Source organism: Dama dama, chromosome 4 (genome assembly GCF_033118175.1).
Source record: "Dama dama isolate Ldn47 chromosome 4, ASM3311817v1, whole genome shotgun sequence".
In the NCBI taxonomy this organism is placed as follows: domain Eukaryota; kingdom Metazoa; phylum Chordata; class Mammalia; order Artiodactyla; family Cervidae; genus Dama; species Dama dama.
The window spans coordinates 72304900-72330717 of record NC_083684.1 but is presented as its reverse complement, the minus strand read 5'-3'; the positions used below and the strand labels follow the sequence as shown (position 1 = coordinate 72330717).

The 25818-nt window shown below is 47.3% G+C and overlaps 1 protein-coding gene, 1 long non-coding RNA gene and 1 pseudogene across 9 annotated transcripts; 1 reads left to right on the top strand and 2 right to left on the bottom strand.

The window, feature by feature from the left end:
• Nucleotides 1–1951: 1951 nt before the first annotated feature.
• ZNF274 (zinc finger protein 274) lies at nucleotides 1952–25243 on the bottom strand. Of its 8 annotated transcripts, none has more exons than XM_061140482.1 (8): nucleotides 24797–25243; nucleotides 24620–24695; nucleotides 23761–23887; nucleotides 22947–23042; nucleotides 7613–8095; nucleotides 4698–4789; nucleotides 3672–3798; nucleotides 1952–3265 (listed from the first exon to the last, which is right to left on the bottom strand). In XM_061140482.1, exons 2-8 carry the CDS (start codon nucleotides 24650–24652, stop codon nucleotides 2358–2360), a joined length of 1866 nt encoding a protein of 621 aa, XP_060996465.1. In that variant the 5' UTR covers nucleotides 24653–24695; nucleotides 24797–25243; the 3' UTR covers nucleotides 1952–2357. The 8 variants fall into 8 exon arrangements, with proteins under 8 accessions (XP_060996465.1, XP_060996466.1, XP_060996467.1 ...); XM_061140483.1 differs by having other exon boundaries at nucleotides 24871–25243; XM_061140484.1 differs by having other exon boundaries at nucleotides 23761–24029; nucleotides 25113–25243.
• LOC133055031 (uncharacterized) lies at nucleotides 13225–21731 on the top strand. The gene is made up of 3 exons (XR_009692562.1): nucleotides 13225–13352; nucleotides 14050–14835; nucleotides 20607–21731. It is a non-coding gene; the product is annotated as an uncharacterized LOC133055031 (long non-coding RNA).
• LOC133055305 (U6 spliceosomal RNA) lies at nucleotides 17599–17699 on the bottom strand (annotated as a pseudogene).
• Nucleotides 25244–25818: the final 575 nt, after the last annotated feature.

The window sequence follows — 25818 nt, the reverse complement described above, 5'->3', positions numbered from 1 at the left end:
CAATAAGATAAAAATATCCATCTAAAGATTTCCCACATTGGTTACATTTACAGAGATTTCTCTCCAATATGGATTCTTTGATGTCCAATAAGGTGAGAGTTCCATTGGGAATACTTTTCCCATGACATTTATGAAGTTTTTCTCCAGTGTGAGTTCTCTGAAGTGACATTACAAAGTGAGAACTCCAACTGAAGCATTTCCCAACTGATTACACTTTCACATTGAAGAGAAAGGCTTCTTTCTCTTCAGTGTGAGTTCTTTGATGTGAAATTACGTCAGAGCTCTGAAGGAAAGATGTCTTATATTAACTGTACTCATTAAGACTTCTCTCCATTATTTGATAGACATTAAAATAAAGGAAATAAAGGAAATGACTGAAAGACTTCCCACATTGATTGCAACAGAACAGTTTTTCTTCAGTATGAGTTTTCTGATGCCTAATTAGTTTAGAACTCCAGCAGAAAGCCTCCCACATTCATGGCATTCATGGAGCCTGTCTGTAGTACAAATTATGTAATGTCAACAGGTGGGAGCACCAGGTGAAAGACTTCCCACCATTGATCACATTATGCAGTTTTTCTCAGGTATGAGTTCTTTAATATGCAACCAGATGAGAACTCCACTTAATAGATTTACCACACTAATATTGTCATACTCTCCAGTATGAGTTAAGTCCTATCATTCTAATTCTAGACATAAACACATACCTCCAATTTTTAAAGTGTCCCTTGTGGGATTGTTTCAAACTTGACACTAACCTCCAGTAGGTCTTGACATACACAAATATCGTGAACAATGCTGGAAGTGGCAATTGTGAATGAAGAGCTAGGAAAAGAAGGAAGACCATATAATTTGGTGGATGAAGATCCTGAGGAATTGGTCATCCATTAGCTCATTCCCTACTCTGAAAAAGCTCCACTCTCATACGCCAAAGTCTTTATTTGACTGTTATTAGAGCCCTGAAAAATTGCTTTAATCCTTTATGTTTCAGCTTTACCTTTTCCTATTTTCCATTGGCCATAGTTTTCCAATTACAATCTAAGCCCCTAGGGGCTGGAAGATGATTCTCACGTGGCCTTTGAATTCTTTTCCTGTAGGCATTCAAGGCCTGCTTGTTGAGCAAGTAACTAAATATATGTAGATCTCTTGGCTCTGCTGCTAACAGTTTCTGTCCCCACAAATAGGAAGAAGACTGCCAACCTGGAAGATTATTGTGCACACCAAGAAGATACTGAAGCCACATGGGAGCTCTCTTGGTTGTCCAGATGGTTGGCATTCATTAAATTCCAGCTCCAAAAGAACAGCTGTAATGGTGATTGTTTCTATGTTCTGTGATCTGTGGATATGACGCAGAAGAAAGCCAGATCTTAGCTTGTGAATGGGACCCTTCTCCATTTTCTCCAGCCTTCAGCTGACACAATGTAATAAATCCTGCATCACTTTATCCTATGTTAAGTGTGAACTCTTACATTCACACCAGAGATGAGGTGTCTCTGGCCTTCTGAAGCAGTCAACTTATGACATGAAGTTACCCACAGCCTGAAATTTTTCCTAACTGAACCTTTATTACTTTCATGTTTCCTTTAGTGACAGAGTGGTGAGTACAGAGGCTCCTGCCATGAGACTAGGGCACTGCTGGCCCTCCTGGTGGCATCATCCACCATTCCCTTGGTTGATCATCCTCTAGTTCACCATCCAGGCTGCTCATATAACCCTGACAGATGTTCATTCATCTGAAGGAGGTTAGTGCAACACCCGCCCTCCTACCCGCTGATCATGCTCCCAGAGCATTTCCTTCACCTGCCTCCCCACACACTCCCCTTATGCACTCCGGGACAAATTCCCGGGTCCACCAGGGCCCATCCTTTTGTTTCAACATTGCTTCTTTTAACTAAGTCATTAGTGAAAAGATGGTTAATTAAATAGGTGGAAAAAAACACAGAGACCCTACTACAGAAATATAAAGTTTATTTATCTATGTTCTCTTTCAACCCTTCTCTATATGCATAAATACTTTACACAAATATCAGTGCAGACTTCTTGGTATCTTTTTTTTAAACTTACATTATAAGCACTTTCAGGTTTCATGAGTTATTACTTTTAACAACCAATGAACAAACAAATTAGAACAGCAAATCAACTGAGCAAACACCTAGGAGCGAGTGATGTATTTATTAGCATTAACTCCCCACTGCTTTTCTTAAGTGCAGGGCGGTGTCCCTGGTCGTCCTTTGGTCTTGAGAATTTCATCACCAGAGACTTTTTATTCATATCCGAATCCCAACCAGGTTTCCGCAGGTGACACTGCTGCAAAGGTGACGCCACCTCAGATGGCTTGAGGGCTAGGAGGTAGGCTATTACTTCTTGCATTTCACCCTGCTGTGAGTTTTCTGGTGCCCTATCAGGTGCGAGCTCTGCGTGAAGGCCTTTCCGCACTTGCTACAAGTGTAGGGGCGCTCGCCGGTGTGAGTCCTCTGATGCCGGATGAGATGGGAGCTCTGGCGGAAGGCTTTGCCGCAGTCCGGGCACGGGTAGGGCTTGGCCCCGGTGTGGGTCCGCAGGTGCTGGGAGATGGCCGAGCGGTCGTTGAAAGTCCTCCCGCACTCATGACACGCGAAGGGTCTCTCCCCAGTGTGAACCCTCTGGTGCTGCCTGAGGGAGGAGCTCTGCACGAACGCCTTCCCGCAGTCCCGACACACATAGGGCTTCTCTCCCGTATGGATCTTCTTGTGCACCGAGAAGTACCTGGGATTCCGGAACGTCTTCCCGCATTCGCTGCACCGGCACACCTGGCTCCCTTTGTGAATTCGCGTGAAGGTGATCTGCGGGGCGTTCCGGGCACAGGGCCTCCTGCCCCCGTCGCCGCCGCTCTTCACGGCCTTCCCCGCGCAGCCGCGCTTTGGAGGAAGCTTTACGCATGCGCCGCGTGTCCCCTTTTTAAGCCGGGGGTCGCGCTTGCGTAAGCGCTTTCTAGGAACAGCCCTCTGAAGGGGAACGCAGCCGCGGTCGGGGCCTGTGTTTGCCTGGGGATGGGAGCTGTCCCCGGACGGCTGCGGGGGTAGGGTTTTTTCCGAAGTGAGTGTCACCGGTTTCAGCGCTGCGTCCCAGACCCCGGGGGCCCCGGCCTGCAGAGCCTCTCCGGAGGTGGAGGGCCGGGCGTCATCCGCCGAGGACCCCTCCTCCTCCTTTAGGGGGCAGGCGGGCCCCTCCTCAGGAGGGCCGGGCTGTGGTGTTAACTGCTTGCTGTCCAGGGTCGTCTCCCACCCTGAAAGAAACCCAGACTTGTGGACCGCGTGGAGAGAAAATGCTGAAACGGTTTGACAGTAGGACATAATCAGATATCCAGAAGCTCCCTCCCGCCCCAAGTGCAGCCACGCAGGCTGGGGAGGGAGACCGAAGCACTGAAGCAGCAGAGCTGGGCAGAAGCCTGAGCGTCTGGGTTCTCATATTCCCTTGGGGTCTGGACAGCAAATCAGTCCTTCACTGGACCTGAAGCTGCCTCTGTTTACACCTTGCCTGCCCCTCTAGGTCTACAGCGTCAGCTAAAGGCCTGGAGGCTGCAAGGGACTCTTGAGGGCACATGTAGGCCTTGCGCTGGGCCCAGAGGAGATATAAGCCTGGAATTAGAGCCTCTGGGACATTCCAGTCCCGGGATGGTGGCGGGGCCTTACCCACAGACACCAGGTGTCCAAAGGTCTCCAGCATCACGTCGTGGTACTCAGTCCGCTGCATCGGGTCCAGCAGCCCCCACTCCTCTGTGCTGAAGTCCACGGCCACGTCCAGGAAGGTCACCGGATCCTGCAACGTCACACATGTGTCCCAGCAGGAAGGTCAGAGTCCTTGGTAGGTACAGAAGAGAGACTGGGAGGGACATTCCAACAGAGCTCACCGTGCTGGTGTCCCCCAGCTTTGGAGGTTTACTGGGAAACACTGCCTGGGGCCCGTAAGAGGTCCAATGAGTGTGTTGTGACGAAACCAGAGTCTGGGACCCAGGTTGGAGTTCCTTCACAAGAATACAAGTGCCACAAACTGCTTTCTGTTTCCCCAAGACCTCCCACAGGGAACTACCCCTCGGGTTGCCTCGGGCTGGGGTGGCAGACCAGCTGCAGTATGATCAGTCCTTACAAGATGCTGACCAGGACTCTGGGAGTAAGAGGTCATCCATTGCCCTATGTGTGGGAAGCACTCTGCCTACAAGGGGCAGAATCTGCTTGAGAAGCAAGAGGCTGGAGCACCTGAATACAGCCATGCCTGAAGCCTGCCTCAGACCACTCATTACACGAGACCACTTCTGTGCTCAAGCCAGGTGTCAGCCCTGACCAAGGCCATACACACACCATTACTGGCCACTTTCTGAGTCTCAACAGTCAGTAAGACAGGACCAGTCCTGTTTTGTCTACACCCTGGCTCTGGTTATTTTGAAGCAAATACCAGGCTTTGTTTTAGTCACAAACACCCAAGTCTGTGTTTCTAGAAAATGAAGGCTCTTTTGTTTTAACTGAGATCCAGCTGTCATCTGCATGCCAGGGCTCAAGGCTCCCTGCCTCTCACTTGGCCCTTCTTCCTCTTCTGTCCAGATTTTCTGACTCCGGGTCACTGTGCCCCATCATGGTCTCCAATGACATTATGGACACTGGATGGCAGGCCTGTCGGGGAAGTCAGGACCAGAGAAGCAAAGTGCGACACTCCCCACTCACCTCAGGCAGTGCCTTTGCGGGCCAGGTGGCCGTGTCATTCTCCTGCTGAGCCACGGGAGGGAGAGTGCCCGGGGGGCCCTGGGTGGGCAGCGCTGAGAAGAGACGTCAGCACAGGATTAGCAGGGCAAGGGCAGCCCACCTCTGGCTCTGGGATGCCTGGGGCCGGCACACACCCACAGCTCATCCCATCAGTGCCCCCTCTGACCTGTGCCCGAACCCCACATATGTGACCACAGGGCACCGGCGTCCCTCCTGCTGGCCCCTCTCCCTGTCTCTCCAAGGACTGTTCTGGAGCCAGGCCTCCACTGAGGCAGCCGTGTCACCGCCACACCACCTCAGCAGCTGGCTTCACAACTTCTCCTCAAACACAGAGACCCACTGCTGGCCTCCGAGTCCTCTTTCCCTCCCTTCCTCCCTCCCTTCCTCCACCCTCCCCATGGAGGGTGGGACTTCCTCTGGCTGCCAGGACGAGACTCATTCCCTCAAACACATCTTGAAGCAAATTTTACCAAGTTTCTTCCACCTTAGAAAACAGCTCTGCCCAGCTTTGTGATGCTTTGATGTGACTGTCCCCATGTGTCCCCACACGGTCCTTGGGCTTCTATAATGATGATGCGCTCCCCTCCCCCCACCGCCCCCGCCACTATCAAGGGGACACACAATATGACCCAGGCTGGCCCGCCAAACTGTCGCTTCCTCCTGGCCAAAATGACTGGATCAGGGACAAACCCCGGCCCCCCACCTAGCCGATGAGAGCCAAAGAGGCAATTGCTGGAACATATAGGAAAGAGAAATCCCATGCTGGGAGCCCCTACATGAACTGGGAGCCCCTACATGAAAACAGTGTGCATTTGAGTGAAGCTACCAGAAGTATGATATAGCAGAGGACAAGCCCTGAAGACATTTGGAACCGCTGGGTCTAGCCATGCCTGAACCTGAATCACTCTGGACATTTTCAATAAATTGTATTTCTCCCTTGGACCACTCTGTGCAAGGGTTCATAGCGGCCACAGCCAAGAAGTTCAACAGATATGCTGACCAAAAATACAGGGTTCCTTGGAAAGCCTATCCCATCGTCTTCTGTAATACTAATTGGTTTCATTCACCCCCGTGGTGTGACATGGACTCACTGAATTTCATCTCATGAGCTTGACAACCGTCTTCCTGGCACCTATATTAGTTCCCTGCTGTAACAAGCTGCTATGACAGTGGCTCAAAATAAGACGAATTTGCTGTGTTACAGCTATGGAGATCAGAAGTTTGACACAAACTCAAGGGGCTAAAATCAAAGTGCTCCCAGGGTTGTATTCCTTCTGGAGGCTTAGGGAGAATGTATTCCTTGCTCCTTCCAGTTCCCGGAGGCTCGCTGCTCATGACACTTCCCTTATAGCACCGCTGCTTCAGCTGTCACATCTCCTACTCTGACTGTGACCCTCCTGCCTGTCTTCATAAGGATCCTTGCAATGACCTTGGGTCCTTCCAAATAATCCAGGTTAACCTGTCCATCTCTAGATCCTTAACTTTATCACACATGTGAAGTCCCTTGTCCCTTTCGCCATGTGAGGTTCAAGGGGTTCCAATGTGGGTACCTTTGGGACCCTCAGCCTGCTGACCACAGCACCCCAGACTCGGTGCACATGAAGAGACCACTCCTGCGGCTGCCAGCCCCGCTCTCTGCCCACATCTGCTTCTCCAGGAAGCTCTGTTCTCTGGATGCCACTCTCCAGGCTCAGATTCCCTCCCTCCTCCTCAAGCATCAAAGTCAATCAGTCAATCATTCATTCACTCAAGAAGCATCTTTCGAGTACCCATCATGGACATAGAAAGTGGAGGTGAGCAAACAGGTGTCCCTGTGCTCCATAGAACTCAGCCTAATGAAGATCAAGTCTCATCAAGGCTGGATCCCCAATACATCCCAAACATGTACCATCTCCCTGGCTCACCACTACTGTCACCCACTCTACCCCATTGTTGTCAGACGCACGTTCATTTGTCTGACTCCTATCTTTCTTGCTAGGTTGGAGGCTTGTTGAGCTCACGAGTCCATGAGTCCTGTCTGTCTCAGTCATCATCTTATCCACAGCCCCCAGTGAGTGTGTGATGTTAGAAGCCACGCCAGAAATACATATACATACACCTCTGTGACTGAGATGGATGCAGCAGGGATCGCAGAAGAATAAAAATGAAGCACATTATCTGCTGGCTTCCATCAGAAATGTGTGGAGGGCTCATTAAAGAACACAGTGCCAGGGTGGGAGGGAGGTTCTAGAGGGAGGGGACATATGTATATTTATGGCTGATTTACATTGTTGTACAGCAGAAACTAACATAACACTGTAAAACAATTATCTTCCAATTAAAAAAAAAGGGACACAGTGCCAGGACCACCCAAGAGTTTCAGCAGCTTTGAGGTGGGGCCTGAGACCTTCCATTTCCACAAACAGGTCCAGGGATGAGGCTGTTCTCAAAGTCCTTTGACCTTGTGGTAGTGACAGCTATGTCAGCAAGGAAACATCTAAAGCAGGGGTCCCCAATCCCTGGGTCACACACAGGTACTAGCCCAAGGCCTGTTAGGAACCAGGCCACACAGCAGGAGGTGGGTGGTGGGTAAGAGAGCAAAGCTCCATCGTCTGATCCCCGTGGTTTCCATTATAGCCCAAACTACACCGTCCATGCCTGTCTGTGGAAAAACTGTCTTTTACAACATTCCTTGGTGCCAAAAAGGTTGGGGACTGATGATCTAAAACTCTGATTCCCCAAATGGGGTTGGGGAAGAGGAGGAAGCAGATGCCCTTGGCCTAGATGGAGTGGGCACCACCCTTCTGCCACCCGTCAGGAAGCCTGGGTTCCTTTGCTCCCACCCTCAAGACACCCTCCCAGGAGCAGCCATCTTCCCACCCTTCCATGGAACTCACTTTCCTCCTCAGAAATCCAGGTCATGTCCTCCACCAGGGCCACTGCCTGCCGGCAGTCCACTGGGTGCTGTGACTCCACCCACAGCCGCAGCTTCTCGGGCAGCGCGCCCAGGAACTGCTCCAGCACCAGCAGCTCCAGCATCTGCTCCTTGGAGTGCACCTCGGGCAGTAACCACTGGCGGCAGAGCTCCCGGAGCCGGGCCAGCGCCTCACGGGGACCAGCCACCTCCTCAAAGTGGAACCCCCGGAACCTCTGCCGAGCCGTCTCAGGATCAGCCGTAGCCTTATCCAGATGCTGAGGGGGCTCCCTGAGAACCTCTGGGCTCAGGCCCTCATCTTCAGCATACAGGGCCCGGATCTGGGCATTCCGGGGAACGGCCATCTCCTGGTTCAGGGTGAGGACTTCAACCACCTCGATCTTCATCAGGCGATTCCCAGCAGGAAAAGGATCCAATTGAGGTTCCAACTGAGCCTCAGAATACTCTGCAAGTTGAAAACAGAGCAAGACAGATGGGCAAAAAAACGCATGAAAAGTTTTGCAACGTTGTTAGCCACCAGGAAAATACAAATCAAAAACCACTGTGAAATACCACTTCCCAGTCTCTAGAATGGCTATTATCAAGGATGGGTGGTAACAGCTGTTGGTGAGGTTGTGGAAAACCTAGAACTCTTGCCCACTGGTAGTAGGAATACAGAATGCAACACTACTTAGCAAAACAGTCTGGTAGCTTCTCAACAAGTTACACATAGCTTTATATAATGATACATGGGTTTCAATCCAAAAGAATTAAAAACACATGTCAACACAAAAACTTGTATAAGAATGTTCACAGCAGCATTATTCATAATTGCCAAAAAAGGAGAACAACTTAAATGTCCGTAAAATGATAAATGAATAAACAAAATAAGATCTATCCATACAATACATTTGTCTTTGGTAACAACAAGGAATGAAGTTTTGATACATACCACAGCATGAATGAACCTTGACAACCTTATGCTAAGTGAAAGAAACCAGACACAAAAGGCCACATATGTATCATTCTATTTATATGAAATGTCCAAAATTAACAAATATAGAGAGACAGAGAGTAGGTGAGTGGTTTCCAGGAAATGGGAGAATTGAGGGGGTTGGGGGGTGACAACTTCTTTAGGATATAGAAACTGTTTTGAAATGAGATCATACTGATGGTTGCACAACCTTGTGAATATAATAAAAACCACTGAACTGTTACTTTCAAAGGGTGAACTTTATGATATATAAATTATATCTCAACACAGAATAACAAAAACAACAAAAAACCCCAAGAGACAACAAGAACCGTGTTGCTATATATGCCTGCAGCCATGAGGTGACTTGAACCTGATCCCACTTCCATGGGGGCCAAGAATGAAAATATCTGGGAAAGGCAGGATGCTGGGTCTTGGCATAGAGTCCAGAGAGCATTTGCTAAATGGAACTCCAGGATGGCCCTGAAATGCTACGGAACGTGCACAAAGTAACAGGAAACAAGGAAGTTCTCTACAACTCCAAGAAGAAATGCTAATTCTGAATGACTTAAAGATTTAAAAAATAAATTTAAAAAGGTAAATAACACAAATTATGATTTACTTTCAATTAGACTTATTTTATAAAGACAGAAATGGCATGGCTGATATCAAGAGCAAACCTGTACTTTCATCCTTGCTATTGTAAGTATAAGTGGTTAAGCACAGCTCTACTTGGAGAGGAATTTATAGCATGAACTCAAAACCTAACAATGGATGCCTAGGAACTTTACCCGACTAATCTGCTTATATCAGGAAGCCATCCAGAGATGAAGACATAACTTCTGTGATACCCAGAGAATGAACACACAGACAAAGGCCAGCCAAAATGAAAGTTAAAGTGAAGTCACTCAGTCGTGTCCGACTCTTTGGGACCCCATGGACTGTAGCCTGCCAGGCTCCTCAATCCACAGATTCTCCAGGCAAGAATACTGGAGTGGGTTGTCATTTCCTTCTCCAGGGGATCTTCCAGGCCCAGTAATCAAAACTTGGTCTCTGGCAAGAGCCACCAGGCTCAGTGGTAAAGAGTCCAAGTCCACCTGCCAACGCAGGAGGCATGGGTTCCATCCCTGATCCGGGAAGATCCCACAGGCTGTGGAGCAACTAAGCCTCTGTGTCACAAATAATTAGCCTGTGCTCTAGAGCCGAGGAGCCACAACTACTGAGCCCACGTCCTAGAGCCCCAGCTCTGCAATGAGAACCCCGAGCACCGCAACAGAGAGTAGACCCCACTCTCCGCCCCTAGAGAAAGGCCAGAGCAGCAACAGCAAAATAAAAGTACATATATATAAAAAAAAGCTGGCTGAGGGGCCCAGTGGACAAAGCATTTATCTCAATCAGACTCAACAGCGCAGCCGTCCCAGGTGAGTCAGTAGGCGGAGGGGCCCCAGCAGGGAGGCTCCTGTTCCAGCCCAGAGACAGATTCTGGCCGAATGGAGCCCACGCTCAGCCTCTGATCCAGCCCAGAACAGCTGTACCAGCGCCTATCCCACTTGCTATACCTCAGCACGGCCCAGGGTTCCCAAGATCCCCACTAGGGAACTGATCTGAGTACACAAAGAGTTCACATGGACGCCTAGGAACTTTACCATACTAATCTACTTATGAGCAGGGAGCCAGCCAGAGATGAAGACATGACTTCTGTGATACCCAGAGAATGAATACACAGATAAAGGAAAGCCAGTATAAGAGAACAGAACTCCGAACTACAACTTCTGTGGCAATAAGCCCAGCTCTCAGGACTTGATTGATAACTTCCAGTTTTTCTTTCTGACCCCCAAGCCAATAATCTCCAAACAGAATCTTCTCTTTTTTTTTCACCATGATCTCCCCCTCCCAATCTGCTTTACTCTCAGCTCAGTTAGTGAAGAATCTGCCAGCAATGCAGGAGACCCCGGTTCAATTACTGGGTCAGGAATATCCCCTGAAGAAGGGATAGGCTACCCACTCCAGTATTCTTGGGCTTCCCTTGTGGCTCAGTTGGTAAAGAATCCGCCTGCAATGTAGGAGACCTGGGTTTGATCCCTGGGTTGGGAAGATTCCCCTGGACAAGGGATAGGCTACCCACTCCAGTATTCTGGCCTTGAGATTTTCATGGACTGTGTAGTTCATGGGGTTGCAAAGAGTCAGACATGACTGATCGACTTTCACTTCTCTTCACTTCAAACACAAAGGACAGTGGTTGACCTCCCCTGCTAGATTCGACTCTTGAGTAATAGCCTCTGCATGTCCTCTTTTGAGTGGGCTTTATTTCCACAACACTCATTTCCTGAGCAATGTGGTAAATGATGGAGTAAAACTGGAAGACACAGGTAGTATTGAAACACAGGTCAAGAAAGTTGTGAAAGATCCCCGTGTAAGCATTATAAAATTAGTACATTGATTTTAGGGGGACTATGACAACACTGGAATGTTCCCTGTCATATTCCTGTAAAAAGCAGAATAGGAAATTACTGTTGAAAACGAGTCCCCCCCAAAACAACTTCCCTGCCGAGTTTACGCTTAACCTCTCTTATCCAAAACTGTATCCCCTTTCTTGTCCCCTCTGACTTCAATTCCGCGCTAACTGAACATCAATCAGTGTCAGATGACCAAAACTGCTGTGATGGATAGCATCGTACTTTAATACAAACTGAAGCTGTCTGTCCAGGGCAAGATGAGCTAACAGATCCTGGAGCCACGGATCACCTGGCCAGAGACGTCTTGATAAGTCATCTCCAACTGTACGACGCTATGGAGCCTACGAGGCTCCTCTGTCCATGCGGATTCTCCAGGCAAGAATACTGGAGTGGGTTGCCAAAAAAACAGGATTAAGAAATGTCAAAAAAACGATGATTAACCCCAGCCTCTCCAATCTTTCCCTTTAAAACACTCCTAGGATTTGTCTCCACGTAATAAACCTTTACTTTGCTGCAAACTCCCTCGGTTGGAGTTTGGCTTTCTACGCCAAGCGCACACGAAGTCAGTTACATTACTGTGGAGTAACTGCAACTGCTTTTAAAAAAAAAAATCTGAAAGCGACTAGGAGTAGCGGCTGCTTGTTCGCCGTCTCCGTGCTTTCCCTCGCCGTCTGTGGCCACACAAGCACCTGCCGCGTGTGTCGCCGCGCACTTAGCTGCGGCGGCTGCGGAGCTGGTTTTGGCAGAGCCCATGGCCACACCAGATGACTGTGTACTAAGCGCGGCCGGCCCCTCCTCCTAACAGTGAAGAGTTTAGACGCCTACGCTCCCTTCACAGCCGCCCCGCCTCCTCTCCAAGTTCTAGGAGCTTAAGGTCGCGACTTCCGGCCTGGACGGAAGTACGTCTGCTCCCGCCGCACTACAACTCCCAGGAGCCTCCAAGTCGTGGGACTTCCGGCGCCGCCATATTGAGGCTTTGGGCTCCTCTGAGGCTTTTGGCAGGATTGCGGCGCACTCGCTTCTCACCTTCTCCTCTCGCGTTCCCTCTCCCGGCCTTCCTGGCTCAGTGCGGCGGAGCCTCCATACACACCTTCCCGAGCTGCAAGTCTGTCTTGTTGGGCGACGCTGGGTGTCGGGAGCGCGGCCACCTAGCCTCGAGAGTAACGAGCACCTGGATTCCCGACCTAATATTTTACTCCCCCGCCCCCACATTCTTTCCCTGTCTCCTTAGGGCTTTTTTTTGTCTTCCTTTCTCCGAATTTTCTGATTACACACCTCGACTCGGCAGCGGCCTCCACGGACCTCACAGGTTTTGCCCGTTGCTGGCGCGTGATCCGACGAGTGAGTCAGCTCGGGGTCAGAAGTCGCCCAGTGCCAGCTGGGGCCGCCCATCCAGACTGGCCTTGGGCGCTCCAGGATTGAAAAACAGCTCCTGGGCCACGCTGTCACTTAACGGCCGCTGCCCGGTCACTCCTTTCCTACTTTTAAAGTGACTTTTTCCTTGATGAAAATCATGACAGACATTTGACCTTCCATTTCCAAACCCTTCCCCCAACTTTCTCTCAAATAAGGCTTTGAGTTAGTTTCATGTGGATGCTTGCCTGCCTCAGTTCATACCTGCGTTATCTTGAGCATTTATTTAGTTCCCTTTCTCAGGATTTCTGGAGGCTTATTCCTTCCTGGATGGACATGAGTTTGAGTAAGCTCTGGGAGTTGGTGATGGACAGGGAAGCCTGGCGTGCTGTAGTCCATGGGGTCGCAGAGTCGGACCCGACTGAACGACTGAACTGAACTGATTCCCGCCTCCCCGCCCAGTCATTCTTGACTTGAAAGTACAGTTTTTTCTTTAAATTACAGCCCTTAAGGCTTGGAATTTCTCTCTGAGGATAACAAGGTGGGGCTCCCTAGGAGCTGGGCCACAAGCACCATTTTGAGTAATAATCATGCATGACACTTAAAAACCTTAATTCTCCACATTGCTTAATAGCTTTTTAATTTATGAAGTTTCCGTTTTTTATTCCTTGGTTAATCACAGGAATTTTTATTTAGTGCTTTCTCCCTTATAAAAAAGCTGGGTTCTTTCTATTCTACTTCATTCGCTCTAACTGCACCCCTTCTTTAATCTGGAGCATATGTTTACTTCCTCCCCATCGCTGGGAGCACCAGCTATCCTCCTTTGTTGCTGACTTAGTGTGTCCGCCCTCTCCCTGCTGGAGCAGCCCTTCAGGGGGACACTGGTTGTGCAGTTATCATAAACACCTACTGGATGCTGTGCAGTACCTGAAATGGCCGAGGTAAGTGTCACTCCAGGCACCTCAGTCCTCTGTCTCATCTCAGGAACAACTGCCCAGTCCCTCTAAAGGTAACCCTCAATGCTCTTTCGGCCCCACTTGACAGAAAAATGAAAGCTCTGTGTACTAGCTAGCAAGACTGAACCTGGATCCACACCTCACTCAAGCAGGGCTGACTGACCTACCCACTTGCCTTGGGAGCTGCATAAAATGATCCCTCAGCCACAAATTCCAAGTGCTGGCTTTCAACCCACCAGCTGAAAAACCCCCAGGGGGTGGGGGTAGGATTGGGGGAATTTAGTCCCCCCATCTGCAATTCCCTATCTAGCTAGGGGGCTATTTTACAAATTCACTGAGCCTTTGGGCAAGGGGCTTAATCCTTCTGGGCCTCAGTTTCCCCACCCTAAGTGATTAGGGATCTTAAGGCAGGTACTGCGAGTCGTAAAGGCTGATGGAAGCTGTTGTTTTCTTCTCTCATGCTCTCTCCGCTACCTTCAGGTAAGCTCTCTCTCAGTGCCCAGTTTTCCAGTGAAAGCTTTGCTACCAGACCACAAAAATAATAGTAACTAATTACAGTGTCCTTCTACCAGCCTGTTGCGGGGCTCAGGGGCCGCTCCCCTCATCCCTGTTGCACCCTCCCTTTGTTTAGGATGCCCTCAGCTCACCCTGTCTCCTCCTTTCTCCATTTCTTACTTCTCAGCTCTGGACATCTTGCTTCATCACCTTCTAAACATGTCTACCCTCACTGGCCTGCTGAGGCTGCTAACTGGGTCTCACGCATTGGAAACTCCTAAGCCAAGCCCAGAGGAGGATGTGCCAAAGCTGTTGATGATCATCTTTACACAGTTGGCCTTCAAATCAGTAACAGCAGCTACCATTTCATGAAGCCCTCCAAGGACCTGCCTGGGCTTTTACAACACCACAGCCCCGTTAAGCAAGTGACCAACTTTTACACAGATCCATGCTGGGAGAGGCTGAGAATCTGCAGAAGGGAGCACCTGGGAACCAAACCCTGTTCTTTTATGCCTTTTATACCAAAGAGGGCTTCACATAGCTACAATCTTTTCCTCAAATGTGCCCAAGAGTGTCTCATTCAAAAGTCACTGCACTTGCTACCTGCCTGCCAAGGTGATGTCTTTCCTAACATCTCTGCTTCTCCTTGCCCATCCAGCTCTCAGGTCAGATGTCATCTCAGAGCTATCTTCCCACCCAGTTCTAAACCAGTATTGCCCACCCGTGCTTCCCTACTCCTGTATCTTCCCCATATATATACTCTATTGTTTCATTTTTCTTCATACCATTGATTACCACCTTTAAGTATCTGGCTCATTAATTTCTCTCTCCACCCTCTCTAGAACAGCACTGCTCAGGGGAACGTTCTTTGGTGAAGGGACTATTCCAGATCTGCACTGTCCAACATAGTAGTCGTTAGCTGCAGGTGACCGGTGAACATTTGAAAGGCCAGCACAACTAAGGAACTGAACTGGTAAGTTTGCTTTAGTAGGTTTACATTTACTCAGCAACACAGGCTAGTAGCTTCTCTGGAATGAGTGTAAGCCCAGTGAGACAGGGGCCTTTCCACCCTGTTTATCATGGTGACCCTTCCCTGTACCAGCACTTTGCATTTTGGCAAGTGATCAAGCAGTATTTGTTGACACATCACAGCTTCTAAGTGCTTTGGTGAACAGTGCACCAAGACATTTGGGCCTTTCAGCCTTATGCTTGCCCATATTTCAAATTTCAGGAAATCTCATTGGCACTGAAATTGCGTCCCATCTGTAAGTTATGGGAAGACAGCTGCTGCTGCAAAGTTCCCATCTTTTACTTGGGAGCCTAAGCAGGTCATGGGGTAACAGGACCTTGGTTTAAACCCCCACCTGCTTCTTCCCAGATGAGCCAGGTCAGGGACTTGCGTTCATGCTCCCCCAGCATGAATGGGTCTGTGGAGTTTCTCTGGGGCTGCTGGCTAGAATAATTATAGGACTTAAGAACGGGACTTCATGCACTTCTAGCCTTTTAACCCCTCAAAAGAAGTCAGTGTTTTTACATACTTAAGTCTTACATGGCCCTCTAACATAACCTTCTTCAAATAGAGCCTGCTCATTCCTTACCAATTTATTCTTAGGTTCCATTTCAAAAAAGTATCAATAACAAAATCTTTCCTCTATGTTAAAGTGGTTATTCCTGCTTTAAGCCACAGGTATTAAGTTTCTGTATTTTATACTCTGTTGTAGCTGCTCAACTCTTACAACTATTTCAGAGGATAAGTTTTTTTTTTTTTTAACACATTATCTAAAAATAGATAAAAACAGGTGCTCATTATTACAAGCTACAGATATTTTCTCCTTTTCAGTATTTTTCTCATTTTGTGCTTTAGTGAGAACAATGCTATGTATAGGTTGCAGAAAGAACCTGTTAACAAAGCACCTAGTGTTCTGTCATTGAGTAGCTCATGTTCTATGGAAACCTATCTTTTAATAGGAAGCTAGACAATATTCACTGCCTGGGTTAATACAGAGATGCAACTAATTATCTACTTTGTTCTAAGGAAAAGTTGGTTTTAACATTTCTCTTGGGCCAACTTTACACTTTTCCAGAAATCCTTCCATCTTACTGTTTGTTCATTCCTGTACTTAACAAATACTTACTGAGCCCCTATGCTATGTCAGGAGCTGGTGACACAGCAGGAAGGTGACAGTCTTCCATTTTATGAGCATAGTTACTGGCAGGACCTCTCAAAGTGGAAGGTCACCCTCTCACCCAATTTCCTTCTCTGGAGACAATCACATCCTATAGTTTCTATATTCTCCCAGTGGTAACAATTGCTATATTAATACCTGGTGTATGTTTGCCTGTATATTTTTAAGGGAGAAAAAAAAGACATTGGTATCCTGTAATGTCTGTACATCTTTATATACGTTAAGGCGGGCTTCCCCTGGTGGCTCAGATGGTGAATCTGCCTGCAATGCAGGAGACCCAGGTTTGATCCCTGGGTTGGCAAGATCCCCTGTTGAAAGGAATGGCTACCCACTCCAGTATTCTTGACTGGAGAATTCCATGGACAGAGGAGCCTGGCAGGCTATAGTCCATGGGTTGCAGAGTCGGACAGGACTGAGTGACTAACACTTTCACTTCACATGTTCACGTTAAGTTATCTATGTTAAAAGGTATATACTTTTAAGAAACACAAATATCTCTTGGTGATTGTTTCATATCAGTACATAAAGCTGGCTTATTCTTCATTTTTTGGCCATACCAGATGGCAAGGGGATCTTAGTTCCCCAACCAGGGACTGAACCCACACCCCTTGCAGTGGAAGAGCTGAGTCTTAACCACTGGACCACCAGGGAAGTCCCAAGCAGGCTTATTCTTTTGACAGTTGTTTAAAACACTATAATGAGAACGTGTATTGCTGAATATCTGCATAGTTTCTTTTCTCTGTATAGTTTTTTAACTTGCTATTTATTTACTCTTATCTATCCAGAAAATGGGCTCTTTTCTTCTTCATTTCTGACTTACTACTGTTTTTATCTTATGTTTCCTCAGAACTCTTAGAAGTTTTTTTTCTCCTCAAAAAAAGTTTGAGTCCAATGCTTAGTTCATTTACTTTCCTTCTTTTTCAGTTAATAGTTAAAGCACTTCAGGTCTTGAAATTACTCCAGAGACTGTACCTGGACGCTAGGGAAGGTGGTCCTCAGATAATAGGATTAAGGTTACATGGGTCCTAGAGAGCAAATGGATGGTAACAGAGAACATGAAGTATTCTTGAATAAAGACTGCACAGTATGTGACCACACCCTGATAGGCTGGATTCCTGCCAAAACATGTCTGATAGCCATTCAAGGTTATAGACTTTTGACCTTATCCCCAGGAATGTGACCATTTCAAAGTTCTTTGTAGCACTATTTTAAAATTTCTTCTATCATCCCTTACCTATGCTCCCCTGGGAGCCTGGCCTAGTCTTCAGACTCTCCTCTTTGAAGATTTCCTCATCTCTTTAATTTTTCCAACTGTTTATTCACTCAACAGTTTCCTAAGCTGTAACGTCAGTCATTTCCTAGCAACTGGGGACATGCAAAGGAAACTGAAATAAGGATGCCTGGCTCACTCATGCTACTTAACATTTGTTCTAGATGTTCAGATAGATAATAGAACCCAAATTGGAGAAACAGAACCTGTTTTACTATATATTCATACAGTTGACCCTTCACATCTGTCTGTACTTCACAATTTCATTGTATTTTTTTAAAGTAACATGAAGTGCTTCACGAGTGGCCTGTTATCCTTGTACAGGGGCCATGCTAATCCTCTCTGTTCCAATTTTAGTATGCATGCTGCCGAAGCAAGCACTGTACTGCACCATTTTATATAAGGGACTTGAGCATCTACAGATTTTGGTATCTGTAGGGTCCTAAAACAATCCCCCATGGATATCAAGAGATGGCTGTCCTGATGTGATCAAGGTTTTAGAGTTTGTCTTTCTTATGACAATCTGGTGTAAAAACAGAATGAGACATTTCATTTCTATTATTCAGTGTGGGTCTCTTCAGTCTGTTTTTCTGTTGTTCTGTCAAACAAGGGGAGAGCTAAGATGAATGATCTGCCTGCACAGATTACATTGAGAATCTGCTCTCATATGAGTCCTCTGATGCTGAACACAATGAGGACTCCTACTGAAGGGCTTCTTGTCAGTGGGTTCTGTGACTCCTCATGCCTTACATTGATTACATTCTCAGACACTCTCCAATATCTACTTCTATAATATTGAAAACAGAGCTGTTTATGAAACCTCTCCACAGCAACCATTTCCCCGTGATTTCAGAGTTCTCAGATACAATGATTTGATGTAAGAACTTTTCCAAACAGAATACAACTGGAATTTTTTGTCCAGTATGAATTCTCTCAAATCAGGCTATAAGCATTTCCTGCTATGTTTCCTGGGATTTCTTCTGTTTGAGTTCTCATACTGAAAAACATGATGAAAAGGACTTCCTCCATTTGAGGTTTTTCCATGTGAGTCTCCTCTGTGAGCTGAGCTAAAACCAGGCTTTCTCACACTAAACGTATTTATTTACTCTTGTTCCTGAAAGAATTATCCTTTGTATAAAACAAATGATTTCCTACATCCCCCACATGTTGGTTTTATAGCCCATGTGAGTCCTCTCAGGCTACACAAAAAATCTTGAGAAGAATTTCCTTCTATTCCTCCCAACAATACAATCTTCTTGTACTAGCCTTTTTTCCCTACTAATGTCTATACTAATTTGAGTTGCCACATTCATATTTGCAGGGCTCTTCTGCTTAAATTCTTGACAAATCAAAAAAAATTTAACTGTCCTGCAGGCTTTCCTACAATCATGACCTTCAAAATAGTGTCTTTATTCCATTGCATTGTCCCTAATGTTTGAATCTATATAGATTATGTCTCAAGATATTCCACCCAAGCCACACATATGGTAGGTAATACTTTCTTGAAAGAACATTGAGTGAGAAGGCTTAAGATGTGAGTCCGATCAAATATTTCTCCACACTCCTTTTTCAAATTAGTGCCTTTTTGAAGATTAATTCCATGTCTTAAGCATTTACCCAGGTTCCTTTCTACTTCAGCCACTGCCTGTGCTGCCATTTTTGCTGTCATGGAGAGCTAAGAAACCTGCAAACTGGGCTGCATTAGTGAGACCTAGCTTTCATTCAGTTCCAGTTCTCTGCCTTGAGGAGAGGCACAGCTACAGTAGTGCTGGGGGAAAGGGACCACTGAAGGAGATGGTTCTCTTAACAGTAAGCAGGCCATTCCAAACACCTGACTCCCATGTTTTTATGTACTGCCTGGACCTCAGACAGGGGCATGCCACTGGCTTCACAGACCTTTACTTGGGTGTTTCTAAGTCACCTCCTATTCATACTTCATTAATAGAACCAGTCAGGACATGGTACAGTTGCAAAAACATGTGCATTTAGGTGGAAGCTATTAGGTAGTTCTTTGTACGATTCATCCGTCTGCTTAAAATTGTTTCAACATAAAAAAAGCCAAAAAAAAAAAAAAGTCAAAGAGAACCTATTTCCACCCTTCAGAAGTCTTGGCCTTTACCAGACTTCCATGTCACTGACCGATGCCAAAAACTCCATAGTAGTAATACCTCTGTTTTCAGTTCAGTCACTCAGTTGTGTCCAACTCTTTGCAACCCCATGGAATGCAGCACGCCAAACTTCCCTGTCCATCACCAATTCCTGGAGCTCACTCAAACTCATGTCCATTGAGTCGGTGATGCCATCCAACCATCTCATTTCTGTTACTGTATTTTAAAAATGAGATACTGATACATTTAAACAGTGTGTATGAAAAATGCATATAAATACATACATTACAAAGAAGAGTCACAAGAAATCCCTTCAAGCCTTCACCTGTGAGCAGTTCTTTGCAGCTTCCTTTCCTGTGCCCTCCTGATCAGTTACTCAACTGGCCCCATTGTATCCACCTCGAATGGAGATGAGCCACCTTCTCCCAGCCCTGTTGCTACTCTCTTGGGGCAGATGTTAACTGCCTCTTCCCCATGTGCTACTACTGCAGCCCCCTGCCTGCTTGCATCTGGGTCCTTCTGTCCTCAGAGTGAGCTGTAAAAAGCACAGCACACACCTACTCAAGGAAGGTCAAACCCCCCTGACAGTGGAGGCCCCAAACTTAACTTGCCTATCAGTACACCTTGGTTACTTCCTTCCAGAAGTTACTTTCCACTCCCAGAATGTGCCACCCTTGCTCCATTCTCAGGGTAACCCCAAGTAGCGTTTCTGCACCTGGAAACTAAGCTCTTCGCCTCGATTCTTGCCCATCTGCTGACTTTCTGTTCTTCAGGCATTGGCTTAAAATCTTGGCCCTGCAGTGTCCCCTGACCCCACCTCTAGACTAATTCCCTGTTGCTCCCTGCTTTACACCATGTTTTTTCTTCTTCGTCCATACCACTAGTTAACTGGTGTTTACTTGGTTACATCTGTGTAGCATGTTGGTAGAAGGTGTTCATCTGTTAGACGGAGGAGTCTACAATCACAGGGATTACATTAGGTCTTTGGCTTACTACCAAGTACATACTTTCTCTTTTTTATATTGCATAGGACACAAGGGGCCTTCCACAAATATTTCTGAGGTCAAGGGGAGACAGTGGAGGAAGAACATCACATAAAGGATTCTTTGTGACGCAGCATAAACATGTTAGGCACCTATCACCCCAGGCCTAGCTTGTAACACAGGATTTCTTGTTCTAGGACACCACCCCTGAATCTCCCATTCCTTGGGAAGCCAGCTTTTCTGACATGTGCAGAACCATAAGTGCCCAATGTCGTCTCCCCCCCCCCCCCCCGCCGCCACCACCCATGGCAGCTAGATTCAGGAAACTGCTAGATCATCCAGAGATGCGTGGCTGGAAGGTCATCACCAAAGATGCAGGCCAGCTACAGATTTCACAGCTGGACACTGAAAGTTCCAGGTAGTTCCGGAGCCACTTGCATTAAAGCACAGAGAACAAAGGGGAACACAAGAAGTTCTCCTTACAAAGCCAACACACTCTGATAGAGAAATGTCCAAAAATAACAAACACAAAGAAAACCACCCACCTCCCCAATGTAATTTATGAACGTTGATGCAGAAATCCTAAAAAAGTTAATAAACATCAGGACATTACAACAGGGGCACGTCTATAATTATGTCACTGTTAATTTTTCAAATGAGAAAATCTCCATGATCCCTTTGGAGAGCTTTGGAGGGGGAAAATTGAGACTATTACTAATTTTCATTTACTAGAAAGGGTGAGATGACTGTTCCTTTATCCAGATAAAAAGTGATATGAATCAAAGCAGAATCCAGAAACTTCCCCTTTTAAGTCAGAGACCAGATACTTAAAATTGTCACATTCTTAGCCCAGTGTTTTGGAAGCAGTAGCTGTGAGGAATGTAATTACCTCCTCGCGTACCTTGAATGCAAAAGAAGTAAAATAATATTTGCCAGTAATATGACTCTGTACTGAGAAAATTAATGATAACCTAACAAAACTGTTAAGAATTTAGCAGCAGGATAGGTTCATCTGCAGCAACTACGCAGGACTGTAAGGAAGGAGTAACCTGAGCAGATAAGACAGCAACTGGAGGGAATGCCCAACTGCACGTGGAAAGCCTAACCAGCGCGGTGAGGGGAGTGGATCCCTCCTTGTATGCCTATGCCAGAACTCGACTGAGACCAGTTCTGATCAAATTTCTGAATGCAGTTAAATGTAATATACATTCTAACAGCATGTTCTCAATGAATCCTGACAAGCTGATGGTAGGTATTCATCTGGTTGACAACAGATAATAGGTTTTTATAATTAAAAAAAAAAAAAAAAAATGAGGGCTTACCATTTATCCAAGATTGTTATAAAGCTACAGTAATATGGTGTTTACTAAGATACTGACAGAGATCAAGGGACCATAAGGGGCCAAGAAGGCCTGCATGCAACAAACAGTGACTATGAGAGAGATGATAAAGATGGTGTTCCAATAATCAGAAAATGGCATTGAAAAAACTTGTGCACCACACCAATTACACAAGGAACCCAGTACATGAAACAGCTAAACAAAACCCAAAAATACCAGAATAAAGTATTTGTACAGTCTGCCCATGTATGGCATGAAACCTAGATTAGGAATAAAGACAGATCTGAAAGAAAAAAAATCTGAAATCATAAAACTAATTTATGGAGACTAAATAAAGGTAGGAGATACATATTGGACTGTTATCTGCAGTGTTACTATCTATAATATATAGTAGAGTCCTCCCCACCACCACACACAAAAGACAAACCAACAGAGGGAAAAAAAAGGAAAAAAGAAAAACTCACAAAAGCAAAAGTACAAATAATCTGTAAACTTAGAAACCAAACTGAATATATATCTTTTCCTGTCAGATCTGTAAACCTTAAAAACAGGACCAGTATCAGTCACCAGTATCTTAGGAAAACGAAGTCTCATGTTTTTGAGCAGCTATATGTATTTTAAAGGAACTTAAGACAGCAACTTGTTGCTAACAAATTTTTTCACTTATATCTTGGTTGATTCTACATTCTATTTCTAGAAATGCTATCTACACAAAAAACCCAACTTGACTGTGCAAAAAATTGTATGCAAGGATGTTCTGCAACCACTTGAATGTCCATCAAGAGAAAAAAGTCAAATGTCTACACTGCATTTGTGAAAATGAATGATGCAATCCTGTCTCCACTGAGTATGGTTATACCCCCCAAAACATAAACTTACATAAATATAAACATTAAAACAAATCTGGCCAGAGCCACACACCAGTTACCAGAGATTGCAAAAGGGAAGGGCAGTAGACCATGAGTGAAGCAGGGTGAGGACGCCCCTACTGCCAACCTGGCACCGGCAAGAGGTTCCCATTCAGCCAAGCAGTGCCCCCGACTGAAGCCAAGGAAAATGCAGAGCTTGATTCAGCATGTTTACAGCTACTCCTCACAACACCCCATAGGGGTTTCCCCATCCACCTCCTTTGCTAAGACACTAGTTCCTGACTAACCGGGACTCCCACACCAGGACTCCCATGTGCCTGGTTCTCACCTGAAAAGGTGTCTTGAGGAATTCCTCTCTCCACCGACCAGAGCTCTTCCTCTTCCTCTAACTGAGATACCACATCTGGCTTGGAAAGCTGATGTTCTGCCCAAGGGAAAAGAGACAGTGCTTGGGGGGGTCTGTGTTCGGGAGAAAGTACTTTCCTACTGTAGCAATTCTGTCCCTGTGTTCTCCCCGGTAGAGACGGCTTCTGGTCTAGGGCAGTGTTGCTAACTCCACCCATCCCCTTCGCCAACTGCTTCCTTTTCTGGATTCTCTTGACTGTAAAAGAGGCAGTGGGACTTGGTTTTGGTCAGTAAAACACTAAGGGAAGTTTGTCAGCTGGGGGCTTATGGCAAGTGTGACAGCTATAGAAAGAACTAGTCAGGGCTGCCCCTGCGTTCCTTTCTGCCTTAAACTTGGATGGACATAATGCTTGGCATCAGCCAGGCACATGCTAACCTAAGAATGAAAACTTCACACTGACCATGCAGAGATGGAAGGGAGCAAGGCCTTTGATGATACACCTGAGCTGGTGACACTGACACCACGTTCTGGAATTTTTGTTACAAAAATAGTAAGCATACATCAGCAGTTGGAAACATCCCCGATAGGCCCACCTCCCTGGTATTGAACACCTCTAAGAGGTGGACTAGGTAAAGTTTCAAAAGTTACATGTAAAGTTGCCCTTTCCCTCAGGCTCCAGGGCCTTGACCCTTGAACTTGGATCCCTGCAGACTGAGCCAAAGCAGACACACACTTCAAAGGCACCACATTGGGGCTGCAAAGCACAAATCTTTATTGACACAGAGGCCATCCTTACCCACTGAGACCAGGTTCCTGTAGTTCTCCAGCATCACCTCCCTGTACAGGGACTTCTGTTCGAGGTCCAGCTTTCCCCACTCATCTGGGGTAAAACCCAAGGCCACATCTTCAAAGGTCACTGGTTCCTAAAACCCACAGGTGCCTGTTCAGCCAGGGCCTGTTGTCACCCATGCTGACAGGAGGAGGAGGGTGACTGAGCACACGTAGGCACAATTAACAAGGTGACGCGAGCATTCCAGATGTCTCATCACGAGTTCCTGAATTTGTCTGAAACAGCAAACCCAAGCTTGATCCTATCAGGTCACAGCAAGTCGGACAACCCATGTGGTCAGAAAACATTGTTCATTCTCTGAAAACCTTTCCATTTCTTACTAACCTGAGGATTCCAACAGTGGTATCAGGTGTATCCTTTCTCCTACCGAATTCCGTGAGCTAAACCAGCATACTTCAGCCTTTAGCCTCCATCCACTGGCTATTCTGCTACTACTTCCTTCACCTATCAGGGATTCATCCCCATCTCTCTCTTCACCCAGTGACTAAGCTTTAACTCCAAAGTACTACTGAAACCTAAGTGAAGCCTGATTACTGCTTAGACCTGCCAATGGCTTTCCCCGCTCCGTTTAGTTAGAATCCCCCGCGATTTGTCCTCTATTCTATTTGTTCCCTTGAAAAGCTAAGCAACTTGCTATCCCTCCGTCCACTAGGGTCTCTCCTCCTCCTGCAGTCCCCCTCCCCTTACCTAGATGCTAGGGGGCCTGGGGGCATCTCAGGGAACGCGTGTGCCTGCATCACCCCTCCACCCCCGCTCCCAAATCCAGCGGTAGACTCTGAACCTTTATCAAGAAACCTTTACTCACACGGAACCAATCCGTCGGAAGCCCGGAGGCCATAACTTCCTCTTCCTCAACGAGTCCCGTGGGAGTAGGCAGAGTCCTAAGAAGGTCGAATTTGGGAGGTGGAAGGGGCGTGAGGGTTAGACCAAGGCCCCCGCCCCCTCGACCCAATCAACAGGAAATGACAGGTCTAACTCCAACCTCGGAAAATGCTCTAAAAAGTCGTCTCCACCTGTTCTCGAACACTCAAAGGGGCGATTTCCCAGCCTCCTCACCCAGACGGAGTCGGCCCCCTATCCAGCCCGCAAGCGCCCGGATGGGGTCGGCCCGTCTCGCGCCCCTATGGGCCCAGAGTCCCCGACTCTCGCTGCCCTAAAGGCCCTACGGCGGACGGACGGCAGACAAGGCTGGCTCTGGGCTCCTGCGATTGGCGGGGTAGCGGCCGTAACTAGGCGCTTCCCGCGGAGCGGCCCTGGAACACAGCCTCCGACGGGCGCAGGTTTCGCGCCACACTCACCCTGCGCGCGCGCGCGCCGCACAATGGCGCCTGTCAGCCCCCGGCGAAGTGCGTCAGTGCGTCCATTTGGACTACAACTCCCAGAGATCCCCGCGGCGCGGCGCACTCCACGTTGCGGGCGGCGGACATCTTGGCGGCCAACTCGGGGCAGTAGGCGAAGCCCGGGTCGCGGAAAGAGCGCCCTTGGCGATCCCGCTGGACAGGAGGAGGCCTTCGAGGGGCAAGTCGGGCCGCTGGTGGGTCCCAGCACCTGCATGGGCGGCGAGGCAGGCTGAGAGGGAGCCTCGCCAAGCCTCGAGGGCTGCAACGCGTGGGACGAATCGGAAATGGGGAAAGGGAAGGCGTGGGAGGGGCAGGGCCGGAAGTTCTGAGGGGCGGAGCGCTTCTCACATCGAACGTAGAGAGAGGAGGGGCGGGCCGGAAGTGCTTTGAGGCAGCGGTAAAGTTGGTCCCTTTAGGCTAAGCAGTCAAGAATTGGGCAGCAGTGCAAAAGACACAGAAGATGCGGGTTCGATCCCTGGTCGGCAAAATCGCCTGGAGCGGGAAATGGCAGCTCACTCCAGTATTCTTGCTTGAAGAATTCCATGGACAGAGGATTCTGATAGACTTCAGGCCAAAGGTTCCGATACAGCTGAGCACAAAGTCCTGCCAAGTTCCGGGGAAGAGGGTACTAAGTGTGTATTCACATCTAAGGGAGGGGTAAAAG

Bases quoted from the DNA above. Each gene is read 5' to 3' on its own strand.
- ZNF274 (XM_061140482.1), bottom strand. From the start codon at position 24,652: ATGGCCTCCGGGCTTCCGACGGATTGGTTCCGT. The intron at 23,043-23,760 runs GTAAGGATGGCC...TCCCTTGGGCAG, and splicing joins CAGGAACCTGGTCTCAGTGG to AACATCAGCTTTCCAAGCCA. The intron at 3,266-3,671 runs GTAAGGCCCCGC...GGTTTCTTTCAG, and splicing joins TGGACACCTGGTGTCTGTGG to GGTGGGAGACGACCCTGGAC.